The 14,349-nt window shown below is 40.1% G+C and overlaps 1 protein-coding gene across 1 annotated transcript in view; it reads left to right on the forward strand.

Moving 5' to 3' along the window:
- Positions 1 to 336: 336 nt before the first annotated feature.
- The window catches only part of LOC6564751 (neuronal acetylcholine receptor subunit alpha-7), a 116,448-nt gene continuing 102,435 nt past the window's right edge, over positions 337 to 14,349 (forward strand). The window contains exon 1 of the mRNA XM_043216203.1: positions 337 to 963. Coding sequence (XP_043072138.1) covers positions 855 to 963 — 109 coding nt within the window. The 5' untranslated portion in view covers positions 337 to 854. The remainder of the gene's footprint in view (positions 964 to 14,349) is intronic.

Genomic DNA, 14,349 nt, shown 5'->3' on the forward strand with positions numbered 1-14,349 from the left:
CTCGATTTCCGGCCAAGCAACCCCACAATTCCACACCCCCACACCTCCCCCTGCGACCGGGCCTACTACAACACCTGAAACAAGGAGAAAAAGAACATTTTTGATAAATGGTCGCCGAAAGTAAAAAAATTTTGCGGCAAGCCAGAAGTAAAAGTTTCCGCCTTCTTGCAAAATTGAAAGGCAAGTAAGGTGGCTCAGATAAGGGGCAGAAACAATAATAATAACAACAACAATAACAACCGTCCCATCAGGAACAGAAGTGGCGTTAGCAAGCATCAGCCTCGACTTTGATAACAGCAACAACAACAACAACAAAAATACCAAAGAAAATAAAATCAAAAAGGAAAAAACCAGAGAGGAAAACAAAATAAAAAACAATTGCCGTAGAAAATTGTTTTCGTTGCCGTTCCGTCACCCGTCACCCGTCACCCGTCCGCTGTCCGCTGACCGGGTGGTGCCTCTGGTGCTGGGTTCTGGTTATTGATTCACTGTGCCGCCTGATCGATGCGCCATATGTCTGCCTAACGGACGCTGCCACTTTGCCAGTTGGCCGCATGCCACAGGTTGAGGTTGCGCTTGAGATTGGCAATTGAGTTTCTCTTTTTATTTTTACTTCAGCTCGCATTTGAGTTTAAATTTGCGTTTTGTGCTGAACGGAGAGATTGAGTGATTGCAACATCATAGAGACACTGATAGCGACAGATGAATGGCAATCGATCGAGCTCCGTTTGATCGAATGAATAAATGAATGAATGGCCTCAATTGGCTTTTAACTGCTGCCCACGACAGGAAGCAAACGGAAGCAAAGCAAGGAGTATTGCCGTTTCCCAAATTAATATACTTAACTCAACCAAATGCGTCTCATTGTGGCCATAACGAGAATGAGTTCCCAACGGACACACGCATCGAGAACAGCCTGGCTGGCCTATGCCTATGTCCTCAGATTTCTAATACTGCTGCCAGGTGAGTCAGCCAACCACAAATTTCTTTATCCAATTGTATCTGATTACATGCTTCATTGTTAATAGTCAAGTGAACCCGGCTGTCTAATTATCAACTCGAACCAATTAAGTTAAGTAGCCTGTCGTTAATTGTTTTGTGGCAATTCTACTTTAGCTATCTGGAATGTTATTTGCAAATGTAATTAATTTAATTACATTAGTAATTGGGTTTTTTTCTTTCCAATTTCGAAGTATTTTCATTAGATGCATCCACTTACACAGAATACCGGAAACCTATACTTGAGAGCGGAAATTAGCTATGCCAAGCTTCAGCCTAAGAGCTAATAAAATTTAGACATTTATAGTTGCCGAAAAGTAATTATTATCAATAACGGATAGGGCTATAGTGATGATTACTTTCATTACATAACATGTTCTTGCTTGCTCTAGATGAGTTAATTGTCATGCTGACTTACCCTTAATACTATTATGCTACATACGAGTAGTGTCAAATCAAGTGAGTTTTATAATCATTCCGATATCCGATCAAAGTGCTTATTAGTAACAGCAGAATAAGACAGTCCATTTATATTTTAAGTGTTTATAAAATGACTTCAATTTTAATTGATTTACTTGAGCGCCCGTAAGTGTGCCATTTTTGTAAGTAATCGTTGCAATCCTCAATTGGGTGAAATTATCACAAAGTGTCCACAAGTACCCAAAATTACCTACATATGTGCAAATATGTGCATCTCCATATTTATGTATATAAACACACACACACTAACGTGAATGAGCATATATTTTTCTTGTTGTTTTGCTCAGCTGAGAAAATGTTGTGTCCAGCGCATAACGGGAGGTCGTAACAAATGTTTATTACGCATACGCAGCGTTAATACTTGCGGCAGTGTCATTTGGTGCTTGATGCCACATGTCGAACTATTGCCTGCCACACTTTTGGTGCTCGGATGCTGATAACCGCTGGCTGATTGCTGATGGTTGATGGCGGATGGCGGATGGCGGATGGGTAATGGGTGTTTGTGAATGAAAGTCTGCTGATTCTGATTCTGACGACTAGCAATTTGTTTATTTGATTGCACGCGCTGAGCGATGGGACGGGCACAGGCACTGAAACAAGCAACAAACATCGTTGTCGGAACGAAGAAACTGTTTGCCCGATTGCTTAGCACAAATCAAAATCAGCTGCGGCAAATGGCACGACAAATAAAGTGCACCCGCTATTAGCAACGTTCTGAGTTGCAAGTTGCAAGTTGCAATTTGCAAGCTGAGATCTGCTGCTGCTATACGCAATAGCTGCTGCACCCAATTGACAATCATTCAAAGTTAGCTGGCAAGCAAATTTGGGGCTGCTTTACATTTCGAACATTACGACAATTAGATTGATGCACCAAGTCGAGCAAAACTTGGAAACTCGCTCAGGAAACGAGTTCAGCACCCTGCTGTTATTCATGGCTTTGGAAAGGTCTTGGAAGGATGGCATACATACCGATATGTGTGTATATAGTTTTAAATGATGCCACCAGCATAGGAGACTGACTGATACAGAAAGATGTAAATGTAGCTACTACAAGCAAGTAGATGTTCCCCTCGAAGAGCGTTACTCAGGGCATTAATCACTTGAAATTGCTGAGGCTAGAGCATCTGGAGGTTCGGTGCAAACCTCATCATCATTGTTAATGCCAATGTTTTGGAGGCCATTTGCATAAGCCTCAGCAGCAACTGAACAGAACATTTCTCTTTCGTTATTGCTCAGTGGGTCTATTCAAAATGTTGGCTGTTCTCCGCATGTTGGTTATGCATAAAACAACTTTTGAGGCACGTTTCAATTCATTTTGGCCAAACTGCTGTGGGCTATTCAGCCAGCAGAGCCCCTCAACCCCATCTTAGCTATAACAAAAATGTTTCGGACCTACTTGCAAATAACTCTCGTCGCTGTATTGCTTCAAGTATTTCTGCATATTTTCTGTATGTGTTTTCTTTCAGTTTTATGAATATTTTGCACACACACACACACACACACTCACATATTTACTTGTATGTTATTATATAAATTCCAGTCGGCTTTTTTTTTTTTGTATTCTCTTGCTGAGGGTATTTCAGTTTTGAAGTCATTACGTGTACGTATGTGTGATAGAGCGGTGTACAGCAATAAGAAAGAGATCAACGTCAGACTCTTCGGATGCTGTTATATACCATATGAACTATGGGTGAGCTTTTGCTCGTTTGCAAGAGTATAAAGTGTTCGGCGTGTGGAGGATAGCTATTCTTTAATGCTTTTCTCAGTTATATTTTTGTTGCTTTTGTCAACCCGGTTCTTATTTTTCGCCATATTTTTTGTTTTTGCCAAGTTACACATTTTGCAGCATACCGTCCCAGTTTCCCATCCAGACTGACATTCCCATCCACAGTAAGACTCACTCTCATAGCTACATGCTGGTGCCTGCTGCCTGCGGCACGGTGCCAGGTGGTAAATTCTGACCTCGCTTAATATGCATGCTAATTTTGAGCTCCCACTGCTCAAAGAAACAGCGACAGGGACATGGACACTGAGTGGCACTGTCACCAATCCCAATCCCAATCCAAATCCTAATCCCAATCCCATTTACATTGCCTGTTTTTGACCTAACCGCGGTAGCAGGGACAATCCCAATGCTTACCTCTAGGGTATCTTATTCACTGGTTGCCCCAATTTTATTATAGGCATAAATATTCATGAATCAATGCCCATTCTTTATATCGGTAGCAGTAACTGGAATAAGTGTTACTTGTTTTTTTCCCGATAAAACAATGCAACAAATTTCATCATTACAATTTACACAGCTCATAAATTCGCAATTCGTTGCTACCTTTGCTATCGGAAAGAGTATGAAAAATATATATGTGAACTCTAGCATATTCAATTATTATGCCCTTCCAAAGGGTATTTGAATTTTGTTGTGAAGTGTGAGTGGACGAGACATATTCAATCCAATAAGGTACATAGATTCTTGATGGTTTTTCTTTTCTTTTCTCTTCTTTTTTTTTGCTTAGATGAGCAAAACTTTCTCATACAAAATTTTACAGTAAAAACTTTCGTTTAAACGAACTGTGTTTTTATTGTGAATGTAACTTTAGGCCTTTTATGTCCCATTTGTGAATGTCCCTAAGAAAATTCTGCCCTTGTTTTGGTCCCAAAAAAAAAAAAAACAATTGAGAACGTTGCAGTCAGGCGTAACCGACTGCGAAATACTCTGATACCATAATTAATGCCTTCTGATAACAGGTGCCACAAAACAGGATGGGTGAAGCCGTGAAATACCGGTTTTTGACGAGTGAGTGAAAAAAATTACAGAAAATGTTCCTAGTATTTTTCTTTCCAATTTGGTTACTTTAGCTCTTAAATTAAGAGAACGTTTCTACTAATCTTCCTTCCAAGTTTTGTAACTGTTGTTACTAAATTACGGCTTACATCGGCTTCTGGGAATTTCGGAGGCGGAAGTGGGCGTGGCCTAAAAAATTTTGTAGTTCTGTCTAAGTAATCTTCCTTCCAAGTCTGGTAACTGTTGTTCTTAAATTGCGGGAGGTATAGGCTTTGATTGTTTTGGGGACTGAAGTGGTCGTAGTCCAAAATTATATTTCCAGACTTTTTAAGGGTTAAGGGTTTCACGCAATATACCTCTCAAATTTCTTGACTTTCGCTGTCAAATTTTGTGATATATGGTTTTATCGACTAACACTAACAGGTGTAACGGTTTGGGGAGGCAGAGTAGGCCTGACCCTCTAAATTTTTATCGATTTCTTAGGGTAGTTACCAGTAACATTCTTTCAAAATCTTGTGACTCTAACTTAAAAATTGTGGAAGATCTGCGCATTTCAGATTTCTTTGGTCAAAGTTTCTGGGGGTGGTGAGTGTGGGCGTGGTCATAAAAATGCATATGTTGATCTTTGAAAGAGATTACCACCTCTTTTCCGTCTAAGTTTGGTGACTCTATCATTAAAATTGTAAAACATATGCAGTTTTATCGACTTACACTTTCCGAGCTATCGGAACCTACCAACCGGATTTGGCAACTGTAACCATATAATTTTGGGAGATATATGGCTTTATCGAGTTGAAAATATCGATTTACTAGTTGACTAATTTGTACACGTTGTCTGACACACAGTCCAGTATATGTTCAAGTTTCGATTGCCTAGCTTTAAGGGTGTCGAAAAAGTTGACGGACATACCACAAATCTGATATACTATGATACCTTCGGTATCAGAGTATAAAAAAAAACTTTATGAAACGTGCAAACGTTTAGGCATCGAAAATATGTATTTTGATCCTACTTTAGGCTGGCCCAAAACTTTGCAATGATCATACAATTTGTACATTAAAAGTTACTAGGACTAGGAGAAAAATTTTGGGATATCGACTATTTATACCAAACAAATCAAAAGGTTAAGAATAGATTAACTAAACTGAAGAATGGTAGTATAAGTGGGTCGGGACCCTTTGATTCGTAGCTCTTTTGGTGTGGGAGTGTTCTTGGTGACACCACAGTGCATCATTTAAAGGGCTAAGGGGACAGATTGGTGGTAAAGGGTTTCCGCTTAAATATTATGGATTATTTATATTATGTTACATCTTTATTCCTTAATATTATATTATATTCTTCATTTATCTGTTTTTTATCCAGGTAGATGAACTTATATGATGAATATATTTGTTTAGCAAATTTTTGTATTTATATTTTGTTGTTTGTTTATTTAAATTGCATTTAATTCTTTTCTTTATTATGTGTGTTCTTTTTTTTTCAAATCCTTTAAGTTGTTTTCTGTTGTGGGTAATTTAATCAATTAATTCAGTTTTGTTCTTAATTTTCAATCTTCTAATATTGCATAATTTATTAAATTATAATAGCAGTGCAATATAATAATACAACAGTTAAATGGAGTATTAAGTAATTATAACTATGAAATGGAATGCTTAGTAAAGGTTATATGGGTGAACTTTATTTTAGTAGTGACTGTAACGTGATGATTTTTATAGGTTGCATCTTCAATATTACGTACATTGTATTCAACTTTCAACTTGTAACTTTTTTCGCATATTAATATGTATATATATATATCCTGATAACTTTTGTTTTAATTATTAATTGGTACGGTTTAATTAGACTAATTATATTAAACACTGAAACTATTTCTCTATACCGAAAAATGCTAAGCTTGTTGGCTATTTCTTGTAATGACAAATGCAATTTGCCTTTTCTTGGCAGTTGTGGCGATTAAGTGCTGAAATCGGAGCTAATGCAAATTGGTCGTTGGTGTTCCTGTTGCTGCTTTTGACAACAGATAACAGACAACAGAGAGCAAACGCTTTGCTTTCAAATCAGAGAATCAGAAGAGCGTGTAAGCCCCGCCCAGCCAGTTAATACCCGCCCAATTAGTGCAGCTTAGCGACGGTTTTCGCTGACAGAAGAAACAGCACGAACAGCAGGGCCAAAAGCAGCAGCAGCAGCAGCAGCAGCAGCAACAGCAACAAAAACAATAACTATATAGGAACGCAACTTCGTGGCGTGTTGCAATTAAGTATGACAAATTACTTGACAAGTGCCTCTGGATGTTTCCTACAATGTTCAAGTTGTTCAAGTCGTCAATGCCTGACTGCATTGCTACTCCTGCGATTGCTGTTGTTGCTGTCACTGTTGCTGTTGCTGATGTTACTATTACTGTTGCTATTGCTGCTGCTGCTGTTATAGTGCCCGCGGGTGTTGATGAGTGTTTAGTTACTGACACTTGTCGGCCATGTCTCGATTTCTGCACCAGTGTGCCTCGGCTCGCATTTGTGGTAATTTTCCAATTTTAGCCATTAACACGATTACATCAGAGCACCTGCTGCTCCCATTTTGATTGTCGGAGTTAAATGATATCACATTTTTGATTTATTCTGTAGTGCTTCTTGTAGCTCGTAATATTGTGAGTTGAGTTAAGTGTCCTCTAGTTGGTTCGCATACTTTGTGAAGTTTACTTGCAATATTTAATTTTCATAATATTTAGCTAGAGCCTAATTGGTAAACTCTACTCGAACGAGCTGTCTTTTCCATTGTGTGAAACTTAAATTATAAAGCAGACTACTGCAATAGGTTCACAAAAATATGCTCATCGATCACTTTAATGTTTCTGCTTGAACCAAATATATACATCTAAGCAACAGGATATCAAACTGTGTCTGGCAGTGTAGGTCAATGAGTAGTCGAAACTGACATTTCGCTAAGTCTTTGGTATATTAAAGATATTTCCTAGATTCTTACTGATTTAGCAATATAGTTGCAATTTTATGAGCATTTCTTAAAATAACAATTTGACTTCTCTGACGTTCTTAATTGGCAATTTCTTCGTTGACAGCTAACAACTCTTTCCTCGCATCTAATAACCAGAGAGGGCTAATTAGCTAGCCAAATGCTCAATAATTCAGTTTGAGAGTGCTGCCAATTGCCAATGGGCATGGACATGAACGTATTCTGGTCAGGTTCGCTGAAAATGTATTAAAAAAAAAAAAACGAAAACGAAAACAAAAACAGAAACAGAAAACCTCACTTTGCCGCATTTCGCGCAGCATCGAATTGAGTTCAATGTTCAGTCCTGGCTAGAGAGCAATGAACCGAGTGGCTGGCATTGCAGTTGGCAGCTACAAACAGCCTCAGCAGCTTTGTGCAAAAACACACTGAGCACCCACACACACACACACACACAGGCACATACACATAGACACATACACACACACACACACACACACACACACAGTGAGCCCAGGAGATGGCTTTGCTGAAGCGAGTGTCGCCGTCGAATGGACCGCATCAATGTTTATAGTCAAGTCAACGAATCTGCTGGCCAAATACTCTCGCATACTCTCAGCCGGCAAAAGCAAAGCAAACCACTCTCTGCAGACCCACCCACCCCCACATTGCCAGAGGCTACAGATGCCACGCCTAGTTTTGTCTGTTGTGGCGCGCCTCAATAGTTTTGCAACTGCCAGCTTCGGCGTGGCAAATTTCAATTTGGCAAACGTGCGCCGCATTTATTTTTGCTCTTCTTTTCTGATTTTCTTTTTTTTTTGACTTCAACTTTTTGAGTACAAGTTGGCAGCGCTGCTGCGTTATTCAATGCGTTAGCAGCTCGGCAGGCGCACGTGCAACTGCGGCCGTCTTTGTCTCTGCCCCTGACGATGCCACTGCCACTGCCACTGCCAGTGCCACTGCTTTGCATCCAATATTACCGAATTCAATCTCTTTTTTTTTTTATTCTATTTTGTGCTCACTGGAATGCAGCCGGACTAAGCGGACACAATGCAGCGGCATCATCAAATTTGCATGCTAGCAAATCTTTTCAAAGTTATATGTTGGGGCACACACATTCGAGAAAATTGGTGTTTCTATGAGATACGTAGCTCTCTCCATGTTGGCATGCTGGATGCTGATGTCCATGTCCATGTCCATATCCGGTATCTCGGTATCGCTTTCACTATTCAGCTGACTGGCTGCATTCTTTCCCATGTATCAGCTATCTGCTCATGCCGAAATAAGTAAAGGTTGGATTACGCAATTAAGCTACATTTGTGCAATAAGTTTGGCAATTGCAAAATTCTTCCAAAAGATTAAGTTTCTGCAGTTATTTTCTAAGGCAGTCAAGTCCTTAAACCATTTTCTTATATACGATATACGATACAGGTCGCTCATGAATGCTTTGCTTCACGTATGTAAGCATATAACATTAATTGGCACAGAGCTCTGCAAGAAAGATGGGGCATGAAATCAAGATAAAAACGATACGATATCATTTCCCATCTTTATTGCAATACAAGCCGTCCATTGAATGGAAAGACAAGCTAAAATTGTTGCAGAATAAAGTTCGACGGTACAGCTTTAAAAGGATACTTGTATTTATTTCTATATACCCAAGTGCCAAGCTGTTCTAAGTCAATTCATATTCATCGAAATACATATCGTTTTAGAGGTGCAGATTTAGATCTGGAATTAGAAATAGAATGCCAACCAAACAATAATAACAATCTAAAGTAAATCCATGCAATGTGTACCAGGTAGTATATTGAAGCATTAATAAGAATGAATGCAGTTGGGTTTAGAATTCAAATAGATATGGGCTTTTTGGACTTTTCAGTTTATCTATGCTTATCTTAAAATCTTGTTTGGAATGCATGCATTTGCGCAAGAGCAATAAATTAGAAGCCTGGCTGCTGGGCTGCGACAAAAGCATCCTCTATTATCCTGTCACACGCATGACGACAATGTGTGAGCGCCAACATGTGAGTGTGAGTGTGAGTGTTAGTGTTGCTGCCCGTGCATCGGGGGTGTGGACACGAAGTGATCAACTCTCTTAAACACACACATAGACAATCACACACTCGAAACTATCTATAGTACATGCATCACCATGAGCTAGCATCAAATTCACGCCAAATACAAAATAACGGCTGTAAATGTCGGCAGCTAAAGGCAGACAGCCGTCGAACACAGACACGGCTAGCAGGCCATGTCGTCACTTCCCACTCCCATTTCGAACACTGTTCCTCTTATTTCCGGTGTTATTGCTAAGTCACAGTGGTCCGAAATAAGTAGGAGAACCGAAAGTGCTCATATCGAGAGAGCTCTCTCTCTCTCTGTTCCTGCATCGCTCACTTAGAGACAGCTTGTAGCCAAGTTTGTCTATCTATACTAAATCGTACACTTCATAGATATTTAAACCCAAATGATATTATATATTGCTGCCTTACAATTCAAAAAATATCTACTGCTCTCTAGTATATCAAATTAATTGAATTATTTTTTCGATCTGTCATGGTGTATTCTAATCTACACATCAGTAATCGATTTTGATCGATAATTGGAGAAACGAAGGAAGCTATCGATCAAATGCAATGCCTTCTCGACTAGACTAGATTTTTAATTGCTGTTTTATCAGTTGCCAGTTGGAATATAACTCTGCTTCCTTGTGGCTATGTGTGCCACATTTTATTTTGTGTATATTTGTGATCGTTATCATCTGCTGTGGCCCCACTGTGCGGCTCCACATTGGCTGCGGCTTAGTTTCGCGTATTTTTGATTGCTCCTTTTGCCGCGGCAGAGATTGTCCTAATAAATCAAACTGTTTTGTTACCGTATCCACTTGCAGAGTGCGGCAAAAGACACAGTCACGGTTATCCTGCTCAACGTTCCCCAAAAAGGGGAGGCCCCCAGTTAAAATCATTGCTGCGTCACACATATGCCGTAAAGTGGCACAATAGCTGCAAGTGCAACTCAAAGGCCCAATATTTGAGTATAAGCAGCTATTGAGTTGTTAGATGCCATTAGATGCAAGTGAAATAGAATGGATCGCCCTCTACCCCTCTCTGTCTCTCACACACTCTTCCGTTTTTGTAGAACTGAAATCAAATCAAATTGAGTTGCAACTTGCTTTTTTAGTCACTGGCAGCTGTGCTGCTGTTGCTGCAGTAACTGTTGATGTTGCAGCGCTGTAGACTATTGCCACACACAGCTGCTGCTTGTTTGTCTTGCATGCTGAATGAGCCTTTGACAGTGATTTGATTTTAAGCTCTGATTGTGCCTCAGCAAACACTGTTTGTCCCTGTGCTCAAAATAACAGATTCGCCTTAATTGAACCCTGCTGCTGATATTGCACTTTGCAACACGAGTTTCGCTTCTTTCAAAATGAATATTCCAATTAATCAAATTTATTCCAAATTTGCTAAATGGCAACGCAATTGATTGCGAAATCAACTTCAGATCGCAACTTATCTAGTATAATATTTAATTTCCTGCCAGCAACGGCACGCTGCTCGGATTTTCAAAACCTCAGGGCCGCAACCTTACTTACATTGATTTTGACTTTGCGATATTTTCAGTGCTTGCCGCACACCACATGGTGCCTGCCATCCGTGTCCAACTGTGCGAAGCTCGTTCGCCGAAGTTGGGCGAAGGAAATTTGTCAAAGTCAAAATAACTTCTATGTCTATCGATTTTGAGCGGCAGTTAAATTGAAAAGAAAGCACCAAGCGACACGACGCGCACAAGGATGCGGATAAAGATGAGGACAAACAGGGGAACGCGGAGCAAGGGGCCGCAGCATGCAAGTGGAGAATGTGGCGTGCCTTAAAACTAATTCAAAAACATTTTCAAGCATGTCTTGGAGCGGATGCTCCTCCTAAAGAATGTGACGCATCACCGGGCTGACAGGCACCAGAAACAGCAATCACTTCTCCCAATCCTCCACCCTTTCTATTACCCTTGGAAGACAATCTGTTGGCTTGGGTTGCTTTTATCGTGGTGTAACTAAGTCTTAGGTGGAGTTAACGTAAATAGCTGTTAAATAACCTTAAAGTTGAAACACAGTTGGAACTCTTGGCGGTCGATTAAAATATCTCGAGCTTGTGTGTGCTCTAAAACTATGCACCATGCAAGTTAGACTTTCTCAGCCACTCCCTCTCCTTCCCCTACCGTACTCAGTCTGTGTATGTGTGTGCAAAATACGAAAAACAATTCATAAAACCGAGTGTTTAGTGGTGCTATCAAGAAAGCATTGCAAGCGGGTACTTCTGGCGGTGAGCGGTTCAGTTTTACTTGAATTAAAGAAATCATTGTTCGTATAGAATTTCGGGTCATTGAGATCAATTATTTAGCATCTTTTCGACAACTAAAAGTCTTAAAATATGTATTGTACTTCTTATAAATTAGTTTATTCATACTATCCGTAAGGTGTCCTCTAAGGTCGGCCCAGGGCACTCTTCGACATACAAACAGTTGGAAGGAAGGACGGATACGGCTGTAAGATGATGTATTCATCTGTGCCGGAAAAACCCTATTAGAAAAAAAGGCCGTCTTTGCTCTAAATAGGAAATAGAATTATTGCAATGTTTAGGGCTATATTTTATTTACTGAAACTTATACGCTCTCTCGGGTTGCGGTTGTTGCTTTCAATGGGTGCCCAAATGATTGTAGTACTGCCTTCTCTCTCTCTCTACAAGGGTAATTATCTAATAGATAATATGGAAAGAATAACTAATTATACAAGTTAGTTGAAATTCTTTGTCAATAGCGTATAAGATACACAACTTTAGTTTGTATTGGCATCCTCAATTCCAGTGCAATGAGTTCACTGGAGGAAGTCTCAGCTGACGCCGAGCCGCTGTCATTGTACTGCGGAGCATTTTCGACATTTGCATAAGTAGGCAAGGACTTGGATCATCCACATAGACCCGACCCAGGCCGCAACCCCATCCTAGCTCCATCGCAACCCCCTCGCAACCCCCTCGCAACCACCTCGCAGCCCTCTCGCAACCCCTCGTGGCCCCTCATGAGCGCACACCGAAAACGTCTTCAGAGATTGCCTTTGTTTGGTGTTTGTTCTTCAGTCTTTTGCCGTTGCCGTTGCCGTTGCAGCTGAAGGGGCTAAGCGTCAAATGAGGAAGTTATTTGCAGTGCCGGAAGACTTCAATAAAAACTAAACTACACATTTTCAGTACAATACGAAAGCGGTTGCGGGCATCCCCCCGTCCTCCTGTTTCTCTCGCTGCCCCTGTCTGTGTCTCTATGAGTATCTGTGTGTTTGAATGGCCCGCATTGTAAGCTCATTAAAGTCTTACTCACACACACCGTGAATATTTCATTAAATTTCCATCGCTTGCTGTGGCTGCACGTGTTTTAGCGGGAGCGGGGAGGAATATGTGCCAAACATTAGCATAAGCATTTCCACGAAAAAAACCAAATTATATAAGGAAAAATCAACAAAAAAAAAAAAACCAAAAAAACTAACAGGCAAAGGCAGGCACTGTGGATGTTGCCAGAACAACCCAAAAGGAACCATAAAATAAAAAAAATAAAAATGAAAAATAAAGAGGAGAGGGGCTGAACAAACTGATAAAAACCCGAAAGAGCAAAAGCGCAAAAGCACAGTATATGCTGTGAGTAGATTTGCAACAAAGGCTGGAAACAAACTGAAACACGGATGCGGACACCATGGCTGATGGGCTCCTGCTGAAGCTTGGCAGGAGCTGGGCGAAGCGCAGCTCGTATTTAATAAATTATGCAAAGTTACCAAGGCTTTTTTTTTGTGCAGCCGCTGAATGAATTTAATGAAAATAAACCAAACAAAACCAAAGCCGGCTGCATGCGCATATTGCGTGGCATTGTAGGCGTAGGAGGCGTGGCTCACATTCAGTATAAACTGCATTGGCATAGGCTTAGCCACATATCTGTAGCAGGGCGGATATGAGCGCTTTGTTCTTTGTGAATGGTGAATGCATACCTAATGGATTAAACGGCTGACAAATGAGGGCTGGGGCGGCGATTTGCCTGGCTGCCACTTAGCTACAGTCCCGCATTACAAAGGACTCGCAGTGATGAGACTCACACACACACACACACACAGAGCTCAGCTCAGCTCAGATGGTCCTGTTGGTTCTGTGTCACTTTGTTTTGCTATCACTTTTCACACCACGAGTGCCTGAAACATTGTGCATCTTGAAAGTCACATTAAGATACCCTGCAAATCAGTTCTAATGCTCAACCTACTCATAAGCTGGCAACATTAAGGCCAAACAAATATTCTGCTATTCTGCTGGTTCCAGCATTTTTAACATCAGCTTAAATAAGAAGCGTACATACCCCACTTACTGCCTTAGGTATATGATATTTAAATTGCGGAAGTGTGGCAGGAAATGAAGATTGAATTTACAGCTAAAGGAAGGCTCATCATTCAGTGATGATGTAAACGCTTATCAAATTATAAAAGTGACCACTGCTGTGACGTACTTTGTGTGGTGGATGTTTGGTCTACCTGGGCACTCAACAAATTATCTACGGTATTAAATGATCGAGATAAACGATGGCAGCGAAATAAATTGAGATGTCGAGAACCGAAAAATAAAAAAGTCTTATAATTTTTTTTTTTTAATTATGAAGTTTGGATTAAGTTATGGTGGTTGGACATCTGTGAAGACAACGAATAAATTAATTTTCTTTATGTAATAAAAAAAAGAATCTTAATAAATAAAACAAAAACAATCAAAGGCAGAGAACGAGCTCTGACCAAGAGGGAATTGCACTTGGAAATCCGTGCAGTTGTGGGCAAAGTCGAGAGTATGGAAATTTTTGTAATAAAAAACACTCATAAAGTAAATAAAAAATAAAATATATTTACGTGTACAAACATACATACAAATGTATGCATATAAAGCGTCACATTTTGCGAGAACGGACCGAAAAAGATTCGTTAGCATGGGAACAGAAAGCAATTTTGTATAAATAAACGTAAACGGATATGTAAATAATAAATAAAACACCCACATCCAAACACACATCCGCCTACAGATCCACAGCTAGAGTGCGAGTGGGCCAGTCCGATGTA

This window comes from Drosophila grimshawi, unplaced genomic scaffold (genome assembly GCF_018153295.1).
Source record: "Drosophila grimshawi isolate 15287-2541.00 unplaced genomic scaffold, ASM1815329v1 contig_848, whole genome shotgun sequence".
NCBI classification, from domain to species: Eukaryota; Metazoa; Arthropoda; class Insecta; order Diptera; family Drosophilidae; genus Drosophila; species Drosophila grimshawi.